Source organism: Taudactylus pleione, unplaced genomic scaffold (genome assembly GCF_031769625.1).
Source record: "Taudactylus pleione unplaced genomic scaffold, aTauple2 ptg000214l, whole genome shotgun sequence".
NCBI classification, from domain to species: domain Eukaryota; kingdom Metazoa; phylum Chordata; class Amphibia; order Anura; family Myobatrachidae; genus Taudactylus; species Taudactylus pleione.
The window spans coordinates 6893664-6917153 of record NW_028284616.1 but is presented as its reverse complement, the minus strand read 5'-3'; the positions used below and the strand labels follow the sequence as shown (position 1 = coordinate 6917153).

General features: G+C 42.6%; 1 protein-coding gene across 1 annotated transcript in view; it reads left to right on the top strand.

Moving 5' to 3' along the window:
• Positions 1–23490, top strand: part of MAU2 (MAU2 sister chromatid cohesion factor) — a 56421-nt gene that overhangs the window by 17822 nt on the left and 15109 nt on the right. The window contains exons 9-15 of the mRNA XM_088478419.1: positions 548–638; positions 2383–2486; positions 2570–2647; positions 2888–2953; positions 3227–3310; positions 3882–3931; positions 5357–5434. Of these exons, the coding sequence (XP_088334545.1) occupies positions 548–638; positions 2383–2486; positions 2570–2647; positions 2888–2953; positions 3227–3310; positions 3882–3931; positions 5357–5434 (551 nt within the window). The remainder of the gene's footprint in view (positions 1–547; positions 639–2382; positions 2487–2569; positions 2648–2887; positions 2954–3226; positions 3311–3881; positions 3932–5356; positions 5435–23490) is intronic.

Below are 23490 nucleotides of genomic sequence, written 5' to 3'. Positions count from 1 at the left end.
AAGGTGGTATATTTCTTTCAGGTGTAAATCATACAGCATGTTGACACTACCTGGGAAAAGTAATGCAATTATACCGTCCATGAAAATATTTATAGACCATTTTATTTGTGATATATTTGCATTTTGTCCCTTTCTGTAAAATGACAAAACATTGGAATTAAGAGGATGTAGTCCAGGAGCTCTTCTTAGGTTTTATTCCATTTTCTCAAGTAGTGGCTTGTGCATTTAACGTAAGGATACTCATCAGGTCCCGGATGTTGTCCTGAAACCTTCCACTCTGCTATTGTTTGGTTAAGTTTTCCAGACTCATACAAACGGTTTTGGTATTGTCACCTGCAAGAAAATGTGTTGGAAATTGTCTCCCTGATAAATGCTCCCAGTATTTGGGTGAGGTTGTTGGAAATGTTACTTGGGAAATCTCTGGTGAAAAATTGTAAATTCGTTTTACATTTCTTTGACCGTATTTCCTTTTGAATTTCATTATTGTAGTATATTTTGTCTTTAATATGATTTCTTCAAGTTTGTCCCTGTATTGTTTGTCTGACAGGTGACAGTCATGCACTCCATGCAGGCAGGCTATCTGGAGAAGGCTCAGAAATACACAGATAAGGCCCTCATGCAGCTAGAGAAGCTCAAGAGTAAGTATTTGTTTGGTTATTTCTGCTGTACAGGCTTCTATAAGAGTTATGTATGTTTACTCGTTCAGCTATATAAACAGGTGGTTTTCTAACTGGCATTTCTTGTCATTATCCATAACCTGAAATATGACTGAAAAGAGTGCTGAACTACCATAGCAGTTCTGTATAATGGTAAAATATGTATTCCTGTATATGTAGTATTCCTGCTTTCCCACAAGTTAGGAATACAGACACATTCAGTTGCTCACAGCCATTGAATAAACTACAGGTGGGTAGCATGGGTCAAAATGTTTTAAAAGCAAAAGGGAATTTACTGTTTTTAAAATCTTGTCAGACTCTTGGTGTGGATGCACTGTGGGGCATCTGTAACCTTTCACATAACTTCTCGCAGGTAGACACAATACACCTTCACTTAGTTATTGCCACCTCAATAAAGAATAGTCCATTTCTAATGCTGTCTGGCCCACTGGTCAACTGGAAACCTTAAATGAAGGCTCATATGGGCCCATAAGAGAAACACTTTTTTTTCTCTTTATGGGCCCATATGAGCCTTCTTGTAAGGTTTCCAGTTGACCAGTTTCCACTGCACCTATGGAATCCCTATTGCTGGAGATCAGATAAGCTTTAAAGATATTATTTTTGGTAAGCACAATTTATTTTGAGCACCTCAATTTATACGAACTACTACACTATTATATATATCTCTATACCCAGCACACTCCTTCCAATCTGTAAATTACATACACAAATATACACCTCCAGATGCGGCACGCTACGGACTTGATAAATAATAAAGTCCGTAGAGTGCCCCGCACCTGGAGGTGTGTATATATGTGTGTATGTATAATATATATAATATTATACAGGTTGAGTCTCCCATCTCCAAATATTCAGAAATATGGAATATATTTAGCATGACTGGGGATAGTGAAAACTTTGATTTTTGATGGATCAATGTACTCAAACTTTGTTTAAGGCACAAAATTATTAAGAATAAAGTAGAAAATGACCTATAGGCTGTGTGTATAAGGTGTATATGACACATAAATGAATTTCATGAATATACACAAACTTTGTTTGAGCCACTAAATTATTGAAAATATTGTATAAAATGACCTTCAGGCTGTGTGTATAAGGTGTATATAACACATACATGCATTCTGTGTTTAGATTTGGGCTCTATTCCTAAGACAATTCAATATGGTATGCAATTATTCCAAAATACCCTTGGTCCAAGCATTTTGGATATGGGAGACTCAACCTGTGTGTGTGTGTGTGTGTTATATAATTTCTCCCTGACCTAATTTTCTTTTCATAAAACACATTTTTCAGTCTTCTATTTACTAAAGTGTAATATATTTATATTCAGCTGACCCAAATATTTAGCTGTCTCTGCATTATAGAATGTTTACCTAACTCTTTATATTTTTAAATCTTCATGATGCATACTGTCTGTCATTACTTTGTGGCATCTTATAAATAAAAGCTGATAAAGGAGTTTAATCCAAATTAAAGTAGTTATAAGATGGATTTAGTTACATTTTTCAATCATACTATTGTAAAAAGGCATTTTTTATTATTTTGAGAAAATTATTCTGGTTGTATTCCTTCATCAGACATTTGTTAAGCTCATTCAGTGCTCTTGTGTTGTGTAGCTGCAGGCTAATGGCAGCTATCTTCTCAAACTGCGGCAATGCAGCACAGGGAACCTAATCTATTGAAGTTCCCACCTTTGTAATTGCAGTGCTGGATAGCAGCCCAATCTTGTCCTCCTTCCAAGTTATCCTGCTGGAGCACATAATCATGTGTCGTCTGGTCACAGGCCACAAAGCCACAGCTTTACAAGAAGTAAGTGATGACATGATCGCAATCTCATTTATTATTAAGTATTGAAGACTGTATTCTGATTCTTCTCCTGCTGTTTTGCTTAGATCTCACAAGTCTGTCAGCTGTGTCAGCAGTCACCTCGGCTATTTTCTAACCATGCAGCTCAGCTGCACACGTTGCTGGTAAGTGTCGCCCAGGTACTAATAGAAGTAGTCACATTAACATTATTGTCCCATTCAGGGGCAAAACAAATATAAACTTAATTCTAAATGCTATGAACAAAATAAACACAACTAAAACATTAGTTGATGTAAATAGCCTAAAATAATAATTCCTGCTATTCCTGCAGTAGTTTCTATAGTAAAGATATCCATCTCTTACCACAGTTCTGATACCTGTACCATGTGTTACCTCTCCTCTAGGGTTTATACTGCATCTCTGTGAACTGTATGGATAATGCAGAGGCGCAATTTACGACGGCTCTTAGGGTGAGTTGACAATTTCCAGATGAGAGAATGAAGCAGCAGTCCTGGGTTATGTGTGCTTCTGCCTCCTGTGTTTCCTGAGGTCATATACTCTTGTGCATTGAGATTATGGTGAACCACTGGCAGCCGGCACTTTATTACTGAGGAATTGCCTTTATGCCCCCTCTTAGTGTCAGTACACTGATAATATATTGGGTAGTTTTTTATTTTTTTTGTTATATACTCATGTGAGTTTTGTAATTGCTCATTCATTGTCAATATTTCTATCTTTGACAGCTCACCACGCACCAGGAGTTGTGGACTTTTATAGTGACAAATCTAGCAAGTGTTTATATTCGAGAAGGAAACAGACATCAAGAGGTAAGAATGTCAGATGTATAACCTGTTCTTTTACTCAATCCCTGGCCTTTCTTGTCCCGGCACCATTTGAGGTGTATGTCAGTGTCTAAGAAGATATTTCATATTGCTCTCTTGTTTAATTTTCAGTTAACTGCAAATAAGTGCTGATACTGGTGGTTTTAAAGGGAAGATGTTCCACTATTTAGTTAAAGTTGTAATTTGTTCCGTACCCTAAACATTTTATGTTTCTACTTAAAGACTCTACACACAAACCCTTTCAGCTTGTTTCCTACAGCCATTGCTGATTCTAGTAGTTTATTTACATTTCCCGGTTAAAACTACTTTCTTTGACGTGACGGGTACTGGTCCCGACTTTCTTAGATATCATCTATTTGTAATTCTAAGAACAAACTAATTTCCCCATTTTCTTAAACCTGGTAATCCTCTTTAAAGCTTTTAAGGCATCTTTGATATTGTGTTAGAGTATGCCAAGCATGTATAGCTTGTATTTTAGGACATTTATGCTTAAGGTGTTCAGTAGTATCAGTTAAAGCAACTTTTTTTTTTTCTTTCTTTTTTCCCTCTAATACAGCTTTATAGTTTACTGGAAAGAATTAACCCAGATCATAATTTCCCAGTGAGGTAAGACTAGATTGAATCTATATTGTGTAGAAAATGATTTATCTTCTGTTATAAAGTAATTACATTGACTTGTGTAAACTATATATACCTTTTTTGGTCATGACCCCAACAGAGCAAATGTCCTTTTGAATGGAAACGTTAACAATACACAGGTGTTGTGTATTTTTAATTTTTTTTTATTTTATGGAATCAGCAGGTAGCACTATTTATGTAGAGTTGTGCTTTCCAAACTTTGGTTCCATAACTCTAAATGTGTTGGGTATGGGTCATCTGCTTGTATCTATGGTTCAGCGGTTACTGACATGGCGACTCATATTGTACTGACTTCTCATAAGATGCTCCACTCCTTTTATTTGTGCATTTATACATATGTGTATACTACTTGTTTGTTTACACCATTCTATTGTGGTCACTTTTTTATATTGTATTTTTATTGACTCCGAAGGATTTCAGACATACAAACTTTTTCACAATGCAGATACAAAGCACATAGCACTAATCAACACATCATTTATACAAAATATTCCATAGGACATGAAACAAACAAGAGAGAAAGCCATAGCAAATTAATAAGCTCTGTAAACACAACATTATGTATCCTATATGTATTCAATAATATCTGGTGTTTTTCACTTTTAAAAATGTAGAGTGAGAGACGTGAATGAGTATCTGTTATGTGTTGTGTATTGGCTTTCCTCTTTCATTAGAGCATTTATTTTAATAACTAACACACAATGCTGTTTCTATTGTCGTGATACTTCTCCCTCCAGCACCCCCTTGCCTCTTAGAGTCCCCCTAGGGTAATATTGCGCCCCCTGCCCACTTTGGAAATCACTGATGTAGAGCTTTATTTTTTGAAAGATTCGAAACAAAACACATTTTTTGGAATAAAAGAAATTGCAAATGTTGAACTATATATTTGTGGTGAGCTATTTTGACACTTTTTTTGTATGGTACTGCCGGCCATACACTGGGCGAACTGAAAACGTATGACACCTCAATACATTTTCAAATTCAGCCAGATGCATCACATGCTGCTGTGAATGGTAAACGATGCATCTTACAAGATGCTTCATTTACCTATTTAACAACACGACGGATCGCAGATATAATGGTTTTTCCATAAGATCTACGATGCCTATGTACGACGCGGGGACGCGTGTCGCCATCGTACAGCATGCCAAAACACACACGATGTGCGCGATTGATCGTTGTGATCGATCGAAATCGTGCATATCGTGTGTAAAATCTTACCCTGTATCGGGGCCTTAACTGTCCTGGAACATCATTGTTTGTGTACAGTAAAATGTTGCAAAGGACATTTATTTCAGTTGTGAAGGTTTAAAAATTCTGTTTACTATGTTAAATACAGTTTAAGGTAGCTTAGAATGAAAACGTTGCCGCTCTAATTGTGTTCTCTTTTAGCTCACATTGTCTTCGTGCTGCTGCCTTCTATATACGTGGACTTTTCTCTTTCTTTCAAGGCAGATACAATGAAGCAAAGTAAGTGATTTAAGTAAAGGGACTGGAATTTATTTAATGAGCATAATTACAGCATCTGTATTTAGTGACCTAAGTTCACCATGCTTGTAATCCTGTTGGTTACCTTTTACTTTTGGTTACATTATATATTCGAATTACTGTATTTGTGCTAAAAATGTGTAACTCCATACAGTGACGTAACTTCATCCCAGTTCCCCGTAGGTAAGATAAATGTTGGTCCTCCCCCCAGCCCCTATGCCAGCCCCAGCTGCCGCCGCCCACCTATGCAGTGCCCCCAGTAGTGGCCCGCCTATGTAGTGGTCCCCCTATGCAGTGCCTCCAGTAGTGGTCCCCCTATGCAGTGCCTCCAGTAGTGGTCCCCCTATGCAGTGCCTCCAGTAGTGGTCCCCCTATGCAGTACCTCCAGTTGTAATGCCCTTGTAGGGCCCCCAGTAGTAATGCTCCCTGCAGTGCCCTAGTAGTAAGGGCCCCTGTAGTGCCCCCAGGAGTAGGGCCCCCAATAGTGCCCCCAGGAGCAGGGCCCCCAATAGTGCCCCCAGGAGTAGGACCCACAATAGTGCCCCCAGGCGTAAGGCCCCTGCAGTAAGACACAGTCCTCTGCTGTTTTTTCGCCCACAGATATCTGGATCACCTGTTTAGCAGTCCAGGCACCTTCCCGGTGCCCGATTACTCTTGTGGTGCTGCCAGCCCACCATTTCCCAAAAGGGATTTAGTTAATTTTTAATAATCTGTTAAAGCCACCACTTACACTGAGTGGTGCCCCAGGTTTTGTGATGTAGGGCTGTGAGGAGCTTGGGAGTACCGCTGCTGTCCTTTTGATCAGTATTGAAGTTTCAGGATTGCAACAGCATGCGATCGTTACTGGAAATGCCCAAGTCTGGGCTAACAAAGCAGTATGCATATGTGAACTGGCAAAGCTGGATCATGCATGTGCATAGTGGCACGAGTCCTCTTACAGCTGCTAGCCAGTATCACTGGGGAGCTGAGCATCGCTTTGGTTTCATGGCACACTATTGTAGGGAAATTGTACCAAAAGACACATAGCTTTGATGTTGGCCTTCCTGTACTCATTTGTGCCAGTGAGTGCCACTGATCAAAATAAGACGTGAACTTAGGTTAAACTGATCAAATCAATATCTGCGTCAGAATATATTAATACAATAATTAAATTAAATCGCTGTTTGGAGTGGTGCACCCTGAGTAGCTAGTGAATACACACAACAAAATAAAGGAATTGCTATTTCTGAAGTGGGGCACTCAAGAAAAGATACCCAGAGTCATATATAGATATTATGACTGTTTTTCCAATAAAACATAACTTTCGCTTTTGTTAATAATAAAAGTTAAGATCAAACGTGTTTTTTAAATGCTAAAGCAACTTAACAGTAGCACTTGTCCCTGGCAACGTGCACAAATGCAAATGCAATACTCACAAAGATGCATTGTCTAACACCAATCTTGTAAAAAATAAATAAATAAAACATGTCCTGGCTAATCCAACTATACCAAGGCTGCATTAGTGTTCCACCATTGTACTTACAAAATAAGTTCTTTGAAACCAGTCCAGTGTGAATATTATTTTTTTAAGTATTTAATTTGTAAGTATATCATTAAGGTGTTTAAGAATCAATAAGTATGGAGCAATACCTGTACAATATATACTAGCATGAATAATTTGTATAATGCACTGCTGTATCTAAATAATAGAATTCAGTCACAATTATATATAATAGTTACCCCAGATATGGTTTCTAGTTCTGCTTTCATATCCTTGTTATATGATATCTAAGTGTTAAATAGTGGTGTTGGTGTCTGGCATCCGATGCCAGGGGCAGACTGACGCAGTGGCTGGGAAAAACTGGCTTCTGATCCCACAAAGTGGATCCAGTGGCAGACCTCTGCAATAATTAGAGACCTTAGACCTATCTGGGTACAAAAACTGGGCTAACCGAATAAAAATCAAGGTAAGATTACCTTATCACGATACCACAAACAGATTGTAGGGGAGATGTATCAAGCCTTGGAGGGAGAGAAGTTTTACAATACAGGTTGAGTCTCCCATATCCAAAATGCTTGGGATCAGGGGTATTTTGGATATCGGAATATTCCGTATTTTGGAATAATTGCATACCAAAATTAAATGTTTTGGGAATGGGACCCAAATCTAAACACAGAATGCATTTATGTAGTATGTACACCTTATACTCACAGCTTGAAGGTAATTTATACAATATTTTCAATAATTTTGTGGCTCAAACTAAATTTGTGTACATACATGAAATTCATTTGTTTCATATACACCTTTATACACAGAGCCTGAAGGTAATTTTATACAATATTTTTTTTATAATTTTGTGACTTAATCATGTACATTGAACCATCAAAAAGCAAAGGTTTCACGATCTCAGTCAAGCTCAAAAATTTCTGTATTTCGTATTGCGGAATATTTGGATATGGGAGACTCAACTTGTACCACTAATCAGTGTCTGTCATTCCAAATACTGTGCTAGACAAATGACAGAAGCTGGGTTGGTTGCTTTGTGCAACTTCTCCACTTTATCTCTCTACGGGCTTGATACATTTCCCCCCATCTGTAATAATTTGTGTGACCTTTTACACGTATAAGCACATTAACCTTTATTATAAAACTCCTATTCTGTTCTGATGATGCTGAAGAGTGTTCTGTTTGACACTATCCTTATGACAAAATACAAGCAACATTATACCATGATAGCTTCCGTTGTAGGATGTATAATGTAGTAATCCTTGTTATATGTTCACACTGTATTTCATGCTGTTTCCTTCATTCTGTGGCTAATGCATCTGCTGCATAGTATGGTTGACACTCCACTTGTTTACCCTATCCGAGGAAGCCATCAGTGGTTTGGGCTGCGCGTATGCAAAAGAATTGGGGGTAAGGTCTGTGCATGCACAATACGCTTACAAGTCAGGGGATTTTTCCATCAGACCTCCACCATAGATGGTAAAAGGAGAGTTATGGTAAAACTTGCCTTTTGTTAACTCTTTATTCGAAGTCCATAGGGTCCACAGGGAGACAATGGGGTGTTAGCGGGACCTTGGAGGACCGGACACCAACAGCAAAGCTTTTCAATCCCAGGATGCTTCGGTCCTTCCGTTACCCCCCCCCACCAATACCCCGCCTACAGTCTGAGTGCAACTCAGTCTTGGTGACAAGCCCAAGGCAGGATTAGGAGAGGAGAGAAGGAAAACTGGCACACTGAAGAATCACACTCTCAAACACAGACGGAAACAAGTGACCAACAGAAGAAACCCATAGAAGCTAGGAGTGTAAGAGCGGGTGCCCTGTGGACCCTATGGACTTTGAAGAAAGATGGTTAACAAAGGTAAGTTTTACCATAACTCTCCTTTAGGGTCCGTAGGGCTACACAGGTGGACAATGGGGATGTCCCAAAGCAGTTGTTCAAGGGCGGGAATGCTCCTGAGCTGATAAGAGAACCCTATGCCCAAAGGAAGCATCCTGAGAGGCAAATGTATCAAAGGCATAAAACCTAAAAGGTGTGGACCGACTACCAGGTGGCCGCCCTGCATAGCTGTTCAGCTGAGGCGCCATGCTGGGCTGCCCTCGAGGTACCCACAGAGCGAGTAGAATGAGCAGATACTGTAGCCGCCACTGGAAGTCCAGACTGCGTGTAAGCCTGTGAGATAGTCATGCGAATCCATCTGGCCAGAGTCTGTTTTATAGTTGGCCATCCCTTCTTGTGCAATCCATATAGGACGAAGAGGGAGTCTGATTTCCTGATGGAAGTAGTACGGTCCACGTAGATCTTTAGAGCACGGACCACATCCAAAGAGGACTCGCCTGCCGAGAGGTCTGGTGATTGAAAGGCCAGAACCACAATTTTCTCATTTAGGTGGAAACGAGAGACCACCTTTGGAAGGAAGCCCGGGCATGTTCTAAGAACCGCCCTGTCTCGATGAAAGATTAAAAAGGGGGAGCAACATGAAAGCACCCCTAAATCCGATACCCTACGGGCAGATGCGATAGCCAGAAGAAAGTCTTCGCAGTGAGCCACTTGGCATCCACTGATTCCAGGGGTTCGAATGAAGGTTCTTGAAGTGCTTGCAGCACCACTGCCAAATCCCATGGAGCCACAGGAGGGACATAGGGAGGCTGTATATGGAGAATGCCTTGCAGGAAGGTGTGAACAACTGGTAGAGGAGCCAGTCTGTGTTGGAACCAGATGGATAAAGCATAGACCTGCACTTTCAGAGATGCTGGGCGGAAGCCTAGATCCAATCCAGCCTGAAGAAAGGCAAGAATTCTAGACACCTTAAAAAGCTGGGGGTCATAGTTTCTTGGAGCACACCATTGGAAATATGTATGCCGTATTCTGTGATAAATACTGGCTGGTTTACTGGCCCTGCGCATGGTCTGGACTACAGAGCTGGTAAATCCCTCAGCAGTTAGGAGGGATGTCTCAAGAGCCAAGCCGTTAAAGACAGGCTGGCCAGTTCCGGATGTAGACACGGACCCTTAGACAAGGTCAAGGGGAATGTCTATGTAGAGACTCTGAAGATCAGAGTACCAATGGAATCTGAGCCAAGTCGGAGCTATAGACAGGACTTTGCCCCCTTCCGGCTTGAACTTCCGAAGAACTCGAGGAAGCAGGGCTAATGGGGGAAAGAGGTATGCCAAATGGAAGGTCCATTTCACTGACAATGTATCCACGAAGGCTGCGTTGGGTTCCCTTGTCCTGGTTCCATATACTGGAAGTTTGTTGTTGTCTTGAGGTCATGAGATCCACATCCGGCAGGCCCCATTTGTCCACCAGAGGCTGAAAGTCTTCTGGATGTAGAGACCACTCCTGCATGCACTTCGTGACGGCTGAGGAAATCCTGCTTCCCAATTGAGAACTCCCGGGATGAATACCGCGGAGATGGCTGGGAGATGGCATTCGGTCCATGTGAGAATGTGGGACACTTCTGCCATTGCTGGCTGACTCCGAGTGCCTCCTTGGTGATTGAGGTAGGCCACTGCCGTGGCGTTGTCTGACTGTACTTGTACTGGCCTGCCCTGAAGAATATCCTGAGTGAGAGTTCTGTACAGACATGGCCAAAAGTTTTGGTTTTCACAAAGTTTGCTGCTTCAACATTTTTAGACTTTTTTGTCAGATGTTACTATGGTATATTGAAGTAAACTTACAAGCATTTCATAATGTCAAAGGCTTTTATTGGCAATTACATTAAGTTTATGCAAAGAGTCAATATTTGCAGTGTTGACCCTTCTTTTTCAAGACCTCTGCAATTCGCCCTGGCATGCTGTCAATCAACTTCTGGGCCACATACATACTGATGGCCACCCATTCTTGCCTAATCAATGCTTGGGGTTTGTCAGGTTTGCCATTCATGTGTGGGGTTGCTTCTCAGCCAAGGGAGTGGGTGACAAACAATGCCTTTTCCTGCATGATGGAGCACCTTGCCGTAAGTGGCTCGGGGAACAAAACATCAAAATTTTGGGTCCATGACCAGGAAACTCCCCAGACCTTAATCCCATTGAGAACTTGTGTCGATCCTCAAGAGGCGGGTGGACAAAAAACTCACAAATTCTGACAAACTCCAAGCATTGATTAGGCACCCTGGGTACCCTGATAAACTTATTCAGAGATTTGAGGATAGGCCGATAAGATTGTTGGGATTCTGCACCAAGAAAAGGGTAGAATAATAGCCCTTGCCTCATTGTGAGAAGGGGTCCAGAATTAGTAAGGACTGAATGGCTTTTTGGAGCAGCAGTGCTTTGCTTGGGTCCGAAGGATGCCTTATGCAAAAGATCTGCTGGGGGGGGCCGCCTTAGGAAGGATAGAGCAATATGTGTGGGAGGACCACTTCTCTTACCAAGGCGTCTGATGCTCCCACCCTGTACGCTTGTCCTCAGACTTGGCAGGTGGATGTCTAGTAGCCCAGGCTTGTTTGGCTCTAGGCTTGGAGGCCTAGGCTGCTGCCTGCTGCCGTGGAAAGGACTGACCCTTAGCTTTTCCTTGAGGGCGAAAGGATGACATCCGAGGCTTTGTATTGTATGTAAAGGGCAGGAACGCCATCTTGGAAGCTGCCAAAGTAGTCACAATTTTATGTAATTCTGGACCAAATAGGATATCTCCAGAATAAGGAAGGAACTCGAGCCCTTTTTGAACCCGAGTCTGCTTTCCAGGAATGGAGCCAAACAATACGAAGTGGCAGATATCCTGGAGGCCAGGAGAGCTGTATCCATAGCTGATTCTCCCAAGTAGGAGGCTGCATTTCTAATGTGAGATATGTAGGATAGTTGTTCCTTTGAAGCATCATGGGGGAATGTCTCTTCTAGGGCCTCTGCCCAACTCTCAATGGCTTTTGTCAGCAAGGCCGTAGCCCTAGCAGGACCTGTATTAGCATATATAGATTTATGACAAGCTTCTATACATCTATCTGTAGTCTCCTTCAAGGAGGTTGCAGTATGGAGGGGTAAGGTGGCATTCTTAACAAGACTTGTTACATGAGAATCCACTGCTGGGGGAACTTCCCATTTAGTGCAATCAGTAGCTGGAAGAGGGTAGAAGGAACTTAAACGTTTTGGAATTTGAAACCTTTTTACTGGGCATATTCCATGCTTCACTCGTGTTCAGATAGCTAATCAGAGTGAGGGAACGCTACCTTTTTTTTTTCGTTTAAAAAGTGGTTGTTTTTTCTGTCTTAGGAGCAGGTGTTTCTTCCTCTTCTATTTGTAAAATAGATTTTACAGCTCTCACAAGAGCAGGTACATTTAATTTAGAGGGTGGATCCTCGTCTCCTGAGACAGTCAGAGTGAGAGTTGTCTACGTCTTCTGCCTCCCCAGATGATATATCAGAATCGTATAACTGGGTGAACTGGTAAGATTACACAGCACGTTTAGTAGGTAAAGGCTTTTCCTTTTACAGCATGTGCTGAAAAACTCTCTAGAGGTATTAGCCAAACTCTGTACTGAGGTAGAGAGTACATCTACCCATGGGGGAGGCAAAGGATTTGCAGAGAGTACCATCCCACAGGGGGGGGCTACAACAGGGCCTGTTAAGTAGTACGTAATCTTTGTCCCTGCCTGAGAAAAGGCAGCCCAGGATGGGTCCTGAGGAAGGAGGAGACATCAGGACTGAGGGGCCTGAGGGCCTGATTCAGAGCCGGACGCTCTGAAGAGCGCTCGCTCTGAATCGGGGCCGGCCTTCTGTTTTTCTAGAGCGGCCTTGACCACCCACAGCTATAGCGAGCGGCCAGGAAGATGGTCGCGATGGTCAAGACCATCGCGACCATGGGGCTTGCGACGAGACCCTTGTGGTAGGGTCTCGTTGCCGCAAGCCCCAGAGTGCTTTCGGCTCTAACAGAGCTGAAAGCACTCCCACTGACATCACTTGTGATGTCAGTGGGGCCGGCCCCAGATGTCTGGGCAGCCACGCCCCCGCCCACCAAAGGGGATGTGCTGTCACTCAACATCGTCAACACGCCCCCTTTGGTAAGAGACCTGGAGCGATGGCTTGGCCGTCGCTATCCGGGTCTCGCGCATGACTGAGCCGGCTCCGTCGTACGCATGCGCACTGGGCCACCATTGACCCGCTTGCGAGCGCTCAGCGCTCGCGAGCAGGTCTGAATCAGGCCCTGAGTCTGTGCAACAATTCGTACAAAGACCATCCTGAATGAGGTTCTCTGGGGCTAAGCCCACTGAGCAGGACTTAAAAGACACCAGAGTAGGAGCAGCAGCATCAGCCTGCTTTATTTTTTTCCTTTGCCAGACATAGCCGCAAGAATAACAAAACACAGTATGATACAGTGCAGTGAACACCCTGTAGTATGTGTAATATGCCACAGTGCAGTGTGCAACCGCGCTATATAGTATAGCACTCACAAATATATATGAGATGTGAGGTACAATGAACCCCATAAACCTTAGTATGTCTGGGTAAATTAGAATAAATGAAAAGGTATAAGCGGACAGTATAGAAAGTAGAGATCAGCGCTAGCACAAGTCACATACATATGCAGAAAAAAAATACTATATATCTGCAATTGGCACTACAATCAACTACACAGACCGCAGTGGCTGGTAGGATATAGCGCTGTATAACCTGGCCAGTGGGAGAGGAGGTATACAGGGAGACTGGACCCAGCATTCCCAGAGACCTGTGACGCAGAAAATGGCCGCTGCGTGTCTGAGGGTGCGGAGGGTGAGCGAGAAGCAACTCAGGGAACGGCTAGATCTCAGTGGAATGGCGCCCTGAGCTGGGGGAGGGGCTGCAGGGAGAATGCCTTCTCCCTGTGCTGATGTTAACCACAGGGTAACCTGGCCTCTAAATATGCCTCTGCACCAGTATATTAATGCCCCGGTGGAGTCGTTGGCGCACCAGTGTCCACATCAGCACCTCCGGTCCGTCTTCTGAGACCGGAAGCTAGACTGCCTAAAGGCTGCAGTCTGGGGAGCTTGCTAGCTAGTCTCCCCCCAAGAGCTCCACCGGGAGTACCTAGCCAGGGCTTGGTGTCACGCCGCCGCCGAGGGGTGATGGAGCAGCAGTGCAGATGTCCAAGGGACAGTCTTTTGCTGCTGCTCAGTTTAGAACACTAGAAATAAAAAAAAATCATAAAAATAAGCTTGGGTTGCTTGAAGCAGCCCTACTGTTAAAAATGGTGACCAAGCTCCTGCCCGGACACCGAACTGAGTTGCCCTCAGGCTGTGGGCGGGGTATATAGGGGGAAGGACCGGAGCATCCTGGGATTGAAAAGCTTTGTTGTTGTTGTCCGGTCCTCTAATGTCCCACCTACACCCCATTGTCTCCCTGTGGAGCCCTATGGACCCTGAAGAAGAAAACTGTTTACCATCAGGAGGAAACAGTCGATGGCCTTCACAGAAACATTGTAAGACGAAGCCCATTAATAACTATGGTAATTTGAACCCGTTTAAAACCAATATCCAAATACTCAGTTGAACCCCCCTCACATTCAGTGACCACTTTTTTACCTGCTCATTAATACAAATATCTAATAAGCCAATTATGTGGCAGCAACTCAATGCATTAAAGCTTGCATACATGGTCCAGAGCAGGGGTGGGCAATAAGCTGTTGTTGAACTACAAATCCCAATATGCCTTGCAACAGTTTTATCATGCCTAAATAGCAAAACATCCCAGGGCATTCTGGGATGTGTAGTTCTAAAACAGCTGGGGGGACGCTTATTTCCCACACCTAGTCTAGAGGTTCTCGTAGTGAACAAACAGAATAAGGGAAAAGTGGAATCTGGCTTTGATCATGGAATGATTGATGGTGCCAAACAATGTGGTTGAGTATCTCAGAAACTGTTGATCGCCTGCTATTCTCATGTACAGTTTACAGATAATGGTGTAGTGAGTGGCAGTTCTGAGTGAGGTTAGAGAAGATTGACAGATGGGTTTGAGTTGACAGGAAGATGACCGTAACTTTAAATAACCATGTGTTACAACAGTGGTATACAGTTAAGTGAATGGTCTGCTGCAGACCCTCAAGGTTACACTCCTGCCAACTAAGAACAGAAAATTGAGGATAGAATTTGGTATCAAAATTATGCAGTTTGGAACCAATGATTCATGGTTTAACGGTCCAGTGTGGTGGTGTAATGGTCTGGAAAAGGTTTTCTTGGAACACTTTGGGCCCCTTAAAATCAATTGAGCTTCACAGCCTACTTGAGTATTATTGCTGACTCCCTTTGTGGCCACAGTTTAACCTAATTGCAGCTAAATTAAAGAAATATAGTCTATCAGTTAAACTTTTTGGACAATTTGCATAAAACGGGACTGATGCAGTCAGGATTATGTGACTTAAATACTGCAGTAGTTATTTCAGTATAAATATTGCTGATACAGTGCATCCGGAAAATATTCACAGCGCTTCACTTTTTCCACATTTTATGTTACAGCCTTATTCCAAAATGGAATAAATTCATTTTTGTCCTCAAAATTCTACACAAAATACCCGTAATGACAACGTGTGAAATATCTTTTTTGAGATTTTTGCAAATTGAATAAAAAAAAAAAAAACTAAGGAATCACATGTACATAAGTATTCACAGCCTTTGCTCAATACTTTGTTGATGCACCTTTGGCAGCAATTACAGCCTAGAGTCTTTTTGAATATGACGCCACAAGCTTGGCACACCTATCTTTGGACAGTTTCGCCCATTCCTCTTTGCAGCAACTCTCAAGCTCCATCAGGTTGGATGGGAAGCGTCGGTGCACAGCCATTTTCAGATCTCTCCAGAGATGTTCAATTGGATTCAAGCCTGGGCTCTGGCAGGGGTCACTCAAGGACATTCACAGAGTTGTCCTGAAGCCACTCCTTTGATATCTTGGCTGTGTGCTTAAGGTCGTTGTCCTGCTGAAAGATGAACCGTCACCCCAGTCTGAGGACAAGAGCGCTCTTGAGCAGGTTTTCATCCAGGATGTCTCTGTACATTGCTGTATTCATCTTTCCCTGTATCCTGACTAGCCTCCCAGTTCCTGACACGGAAAAACATCCCCACAGCATGATGCTGTCACCACCATGCTTCACTGTAGGGATGGTATTGGCCTGGTGATGAGCGGTGCCTGGTTTCCTCCAAACATAACGCCTGGCTTTGACGCCAAAGAGCTCAATCTTTGTCTCATCAGACCAGAGAATTTCGTTTCTCATGGTCTGATAGTGCCTACACACTGATATTTTACACGATCTGGCCGATTCCGACCCATCTGAACAACAGATCGTGTAAAATATGCCTATATCATGAGTAAATCCCCACTCACGATGCCATGCGCGTCCCTACAGGTCGCACATCGCATCTTCAGTTCTGCCGTGCTGTAGGGCAGATCTGAAAATTTAAGTCACTATGCACTGGATAGTTTAGGAGGCACGATAGATTGTGTGCCAAATTGGCAGCTTTTCAGACCAAATCGTGCCCACGACTGCCGGGGAGAGTTCAGGGGGAATCGTAAACATGATTGGATCGTGAGCACATCGCTATGTGTGTAGGCACCTTGAGTCCTTCAGGGGCAATTTTGTAAACTCCTGGCAGGCTGCCATGTGCTTTTTACTAAGGAGTGGCTTCCGTCTGGCCACTCTACCATACTGGCCTGATTGGTGGTTTGCTGCAGAGATGGTTGTCCTTCTGGAAGGTTCTCCTCTCTCCACAGAGGAATGCTGTAGCTCTGACAGAGTGACCATCGGGTTCTGGGTCACCTCCCTGACTAGGGCCCTTCTCCCACGATCGCTCAGTTTAGACGGCCAGCTAGCTCAAGGAAGAGTCCTGGTGGGTCCGAACTTCTTCCATTTACGGATGATGGAAGCCACTGTGCTCATTGGGACCTTCAAAGCAGCAGATCTTTTTCTGTACCCTTTGCCCAGATTTGTGCCTCGAGACAAACATGTCTCGGAGGTCTACAGACCATTCCTTGGACTTCATGCTTCGTTTGTGCTCTGACATGCACTGTCAAGTGTGGGACCTTATATAGACTGGTGTATGCCTTTTAAAATCATGTCCAAACAACTGAATTTACCACAGGTAGACTCCAATTAAGCTGTAGGAACATCTCAAGGGTGATCAGTGGAAACAGGATGCACCTGAGCTCAATTTTGAGCTTCATGGCAAAGGCTTTGAATACTTATGTACATGTGATTTCTTTAGTTTGTTTGTTTTTTTTTTTTTTTAATTAAATTTGCAAAAATCTCAAACTTTTTACACGTTGTCATTATGTGGTATTGTGTGTAGAATTTTGAGGACAAAAATGAATTTATTCCATTCTGGAATGAGGCTATAACATAACAAAATGTGTAAAAAAGTGAAGTGCTGTGAATACTTTCCAGATGCACTATATGTGCTCCTAATTTAGTGGTGTATATAAAACACTCCTATAAATACCTATATGATTTTTATGTAATATGATGTGTGTGTATCCAATAAATGAATTTGATTAAATAGCCAAATTCATGGTTTATCTGCCTACTACAGAGAATTTGATCAATAACCAAACATTTACGCAGCACTGTCTCCTTTGAAACCATTGTGTCCTTATTTAGTACAGACTAAATTTCTAATGTCATGATTTGTAAATTAACTTAGAACATGCCACATTTTCAGCTTTAAATGTAAATAAAATAATTGCCAACACGGTTACAAAGAAATGTAAGTAAAACAGTTTACAGCTTACAGTAACAGGTTCTCTAAAACTATTTAAAGTAGGAAGGCCCTTTCTAACTCCACCTAATGTAAATAAACACTAAGGGGCATCCCTGTCAGACGAGTCTGGGTGTAAAGCGGAAAATCCTCAAACATTCTGGTAGGACAACTGGTGGTGGTGCCCTTAGTGTCCAATCAGCTTCTAGTTATTTTATTGAATGATATAGATAAATGATTCGTAGGAACTTGTTGGTTGCTATGGGCAACTACTCCACTTGCGCTTTTTAGAAGCTTTGAATCTCCCCCTTACACTCTGATCCCCATTACCACAGCGGTCTTTGGGAGAAGCGCAATTTGTCTGCTATGGAAATGAATTTTTAATGGGAAGGCCATATTAATTGAAAATGTGTCATTCATATTCCTAATTACACCCACCAGACAGAGGCCAAGTGAGGTTGGTTACAGACCTGAGGAAACTTGGGATTAATATAGAGCAAAATTATTGGGAGTGGTTGAAGGGATAACCCGTGTAAGCAGTTGGCCTGATCCCATATAGTTAGACAGTGGGACAGTATTGGGTGTTGCAGGGTGTCTTACAGGCGTCGTAGTAGTTACAGGGGAATCGGTATGATTTACCGCCCGACCCATGCCTGGTGGTTGGAATCCCGACAGCGGCATCCCGGCAGAGGAGGAAATCCTGATCGTCCTAAGGTAAGTATTCTCTAACCTAATTCTACCCCCTAAACCTAACCCTCCATTAGGGGTGCCTAACGCTAACGTTCCCCCACAGTGCCTAACCCCCCCCCTCCCTGTCGCCTAACCCTAAGCCCCCCGGGCGGATGCTTAACCCTAAGTCCCCCCCGGGGGTGCCTAACCCCCCTTCCCCTAGCCTAGCCCTAACCTCCCGGGGGGGTGCCTAACTGTAAGTACTACCCCCCCCCCCCGCTATCTCTGCCCGGCATCCCTTCGACCAGGAAGCCAGGCGCCGGTCTCCCGGCGTCGGTAAAGTGACAGGCGTCTACATTTAGAATGCCTGTCATTTAACCCTCGCCGGGATTAAGCAGTTTTGAAGCCGGCTTTCGGGATTAGGTCCGCCGTCTTCCCGACTGCATACCGTTAGAGGATGTCCTAGAGTTTCCACATTCTTAAAGCTCTAGTACTGTTCCATAAAATGCATTCAGCAAGCTGCACAGCCAAGTAATAACACCTAATATTTGGGATACCCAGACCTGCCCTGCAAGGGTATTTTTGAAGGACCAAAGTTGTAGTCATGGACATTTTACCTGCCCATATGAGATGGTGTGTGCGTATTTTTGTGGTGAAGTGTACTCTTATTGGCCCTGAAAATTAGTGGAGGCACATTTGTTGCAAGCCATTAGTGATCCTGAAGGGAGATGAGGACAAGCCGTTGCTGAGATTGACTTTGAAGGCAAACGATACAGGATCGATATCCCATCCAGGAACTTCACGAAAAAGCACTTTAACCCAAGCACTCCAAATCTGAATGGCTACAATATGCAGTCATGCCTTCTCTGGGTCTAATCCCTGGACAAGAGAGATTTCATTTATGAATAGAGCGGATCATGTCATTTTCTGGGGCCAGTCACTGGTTTAAACCTGACTTGGTCATGGTGTATCAGCGAGTGGAGAAGAGGGCCCTGTCAGTTAACTGCAATTTTAACATACAGTATATTAAGGTTATTGGCTTGTCATTTCTACATAGGGCCGTATTCAATTAGTTTCGCACCCACGATACTTTTTCGCATGCTGGACTTTTAGCCTACATCGTGTATCTTAGCCGCAGAAACTGATTGTACGCGTCCCCGCGATTCGACATATTCAATTCCAAAAGATGCGAAAACGCAACCCGGAGAATGCAAAACAAGCAAAGTGCTGTCGGAATTGGGGAAATCCGCCTGACACCCCCTAAAGGTTGCACTAACATTGGAATAAGTAGTCCTGTCAAACTTGGGGTACTTGAAAATGGGTGCAAGCATGGTTTAAAGTCGCTAAAGTAAAGTTTAAAAAAAAAAAACCGCACCTGAAGCACCTGCAATCAAAAAAACCTCACCTATACTTGCAGACCCCCCAAAAGTCTCTTTCGCTACTTTTTAAGTTTGTACCCCCACATTGCACTTTTTCGCCCATATTCAAAGTGCTTTTTTGGGGTGTTCCTTTTTTTGATGCAGTTAGCACCCTTGGGACGGCCCCAACGGATGAGTGTTCTCCCCACCTTTGCACCCCAAAATAGCGATTTTGCACTCTTTTTCTCCACCCATTCAGGGGCAAATCTTTTTCGCCTATTACATTGCACTGCGTTTTCACATACGCGAAAAGTGTTTGCATTTGAATACGGACATAAGTATAAGCCTGGCGAAAGTCGCAGTTGACGATACTTTTTCGCGAATTCTGACTTTTCGCGGCTATTTTGGAATCTCCACTATGTTCACCAAAGTGATGATCAGTTTAAAAGAAAATATCCCCCCCCCCCCCCGAGTATCCGATTAAAAAATATTTGTAAGGTGAAGTCCACTGAATTTTTTTTTTTTTTTATGTAATGGTGGGCTGTAGAGCCATTAGTTCCCATAGCAGGTGAGAATTTGAGCGTTTTGATTGTTGTCTCTTCTAGAGTGATGTCAGCACTACTTTTTCTTCTTTTTGTAATTTAAAAAAAAATATATATTATTTCTTCTAACAAGTCAAGAGCCCTCTTCTGCTTAATTTTTCTCACTAGCATGAAATCTGCTTTGACAGCATTACTGTAAACGCCTTGCTGGAGGTTTTGTGCTTCTCCGAGAGTAAGGAGGGTGCTAAGCTGTCTCTAATTCAGAGAGGCGGTTTTTAATAGGGGATTTGTTTTGTGTTCTAAAAGGGAAGATATTCTTCCTTCTAAGGTGCAAACATCTTGTGCTGCAAAAAAAAATGTTTTGAAGGTGATTCCTGAGCTTATCAAAGTCGGCCTCTTATCTTATGGGCTTCCCGCACTACACCCGTTGCTGTATCATTTGAACAATCATTGTGAAAATAGTGATTTCATTAATATGAGAAGGCAGACCTGGCGTCTAACTGGCACTTGGAGCGGGAAGGACAAGTTATGTCTCACATGATTTGTACAACGGAAGGGTGAAACAACAAACACTGGTCTCTGCTCCCTTGCATCTATCTACTGGTTGCTCAAATGGGATAGACCTACCATGGTTAGGGAGCATCAGGTAAGTCTGCCTGGGTACCAATGCAGTAACATTAATTGGCTCCCTTACCTCCTCTAGTGATTCCACTTCGGCAGAATCCCAATTTCCCCATGTCTGCCTTGAACAAATTATAGATCTTTAAAAGATAAAAAAAATAAAACTGTAATATGCGCTATAGTTGATTACCTATTATAATAATAAAATAGTGCTTTGTAATAAAGTGTGGATTCTGCCGCTCCCACCGTTGTGGATCTGGACTCCCACAAAAAATCAGATTGAAATACTATATAAAACAAAACAAAGAACATAAGTAAAAACATTCCACAATACTGATGGTATTCCTGTTTGATCCAGTGTTTGAAAAATCACAGTAAATATTTTCCTAATGAACTCCTGCCACCTTTCAGTGTCCATTGCACATAGTATATGCAATATGTCCAATATCTGTTCATATAAATCACCTGTGGCCACAGATTTTCAGATATCCAGAACAAAGTTAATTCAATGATAGCCGTATTACACAAGCAGATTGTGCGGTTAGTATTGCAGAACTACTGTAATGGCTTACAGAAAGAAGCACCAGTCAAAGGCAGCCAATATGCGGCAAGTTCCTTCAGTATGTATAAATAAGCTGCTCTATAATGTTAATATGCAGACTTAACACAACTCAGTGGGTTTCAGTTTGTTTCTGTGTGTTTTATACCAGACAATGATCCTTCCACCGTACAGGCTTCTTCAATCCCTACCTTGCCGGCAGTAAATGTATGTTAACTCATCTGTTACTGTCAGTTGGAGGCATCCTGGAACATGGGCGTAGCTATAGTGGGTGCAGGCTATGCCATTGCTATGGGGCCCAGAGGCTTATTGGTCCCTCCTCTGGGGCCTAACCCAACTGCAACAAAGGTCATGATGTTGTCTACCAGGTTCCTCGAATTGCACGGAAAGCACTGTGTGGTATGCGTACTGGCATTGTACTGCGTACAATGTGGGGCATATTGTTAACTTGGGGAATTACAATGTGACATAATGTGAACTGGGGGCACTGTGTTGTATAATGTGAACTAGAGCACTATTATGAGGCATAACATTAACTAGGACACCACTGTAATTCATGTAATGAACTTAGGGCACGTCTATGGCGCATAAAGTACACAACTGCGGAGAGAGGTGTCTGTAGAAGGGGCCCCTTCAAACTGTTGGTATGGACCCACAAAATTCTGGCTACTCCCCTACCCTGGAAATACCATCCGCTTCTTTGTTGTCCACATGGCCTGGCACATGTATAAAATGAAAGATCTGACCAGCCGTCTTCATCATATGACTGTTTAACAGAGAAATAAAACTGCATTTGAGTGAGAGCACTCTGGTGTAATTTCATTTATTTATTGATTCTCGGTTTCTTTTTTGCTTCATAGAAGAGCTGTGTATTGTTATTAGTGCCTGAATTGTGTGCTTAAGTTATCAGTTTAACAGAACCTAGGGAACCTGGTCCATTTATTTTGGCGCAAATGTGCCCTTCTCTTAGGTTTGGTAGCCTTTTATAACTCTACAACACAGGTGGCAGAGAGGATTCTGTTGACTTTGTGACAGACTCTGCACATCCGGGCTACTTTTTGGGTACTGACAACCCACCCCCTCACCTAGCCACTGGCTTTAATGTGCCCCTTCCTGAGGCTTCCACTTTCTCTTTCTCTATACTGTTTCCTTCCCACATTTCAAATGATAAAAGTTCCCTTTCATGCTTCAATTTTATGTAGAGCATGTTATTCAAAAACAGTTAACTGATCCCCCTTTCACACACAGCATCAACCTGGGTTTTTGCACTGTGTGAATGCAAACAACCTGTGATATAGTCCCAGGTCCACACCCCTTCTCTTTACCAGGGTCGGGCTGAGATCTGGGAATTTGCTGTATCTTAAATCTGAAAGGGGCATTAATGTATTGTATTATTGTTACCTTGCATAACGACTTGCATACTTTATCACATGTTAAACTGTTATAACTAGTTGTCTTTATGTATCAAATGTCACTGTTCAATCTGTATTGACAACCTCAAATGTGATTAAAAAAATCTGCATATTAGCAGGAATTAATACTAAATGTTTGAGACACCCTCTGTCCTTCCTGGTCATCTCTTCCCAGTTCAATTACCAGTTACACCCCACTCCCTTGTCTATAAGCTATCTCAACCTTGGCCCTCTTGTTTTTAAATAATTTTATACTGCATTGATTTCCTATCATTGTAATTTTTCTCTGTATGTTGCATCATACAAATAAGTTATAATCTAGGTTATGCAAACTGTATCAAGATACTTTGGCATTGCAGTATAGTTCACATACCCTCCACCTTAATGTACAGGTCATGCACTGTTGCTTGTAGGTCTGGTACATGGGAACATCCACATTACATGAACAGCTCAGTCACTGTAGAATGACCTCTCATGCTTTTAAGCAAGATAACACTGGTTGACTTTTTGTGCTTGGCAGTAATTTGTTCAAACTGACAGACCTCTAATTTAAGTCTTGAAATGGTTGTCCAAGTGCTGGACAATATGGAAATGCCTAGCTCTGAATGCTACATTTACATAAGGTAAGGTACAGGAGCACCCCAGACTGCTCTATGTGGAGATAGTTTTGGTATTAGAATGTCATCTGAAGTGTTTCAGTATGGAGTTACTATTTTAGAGCAGATCTGAGTGAGAAACTCTGT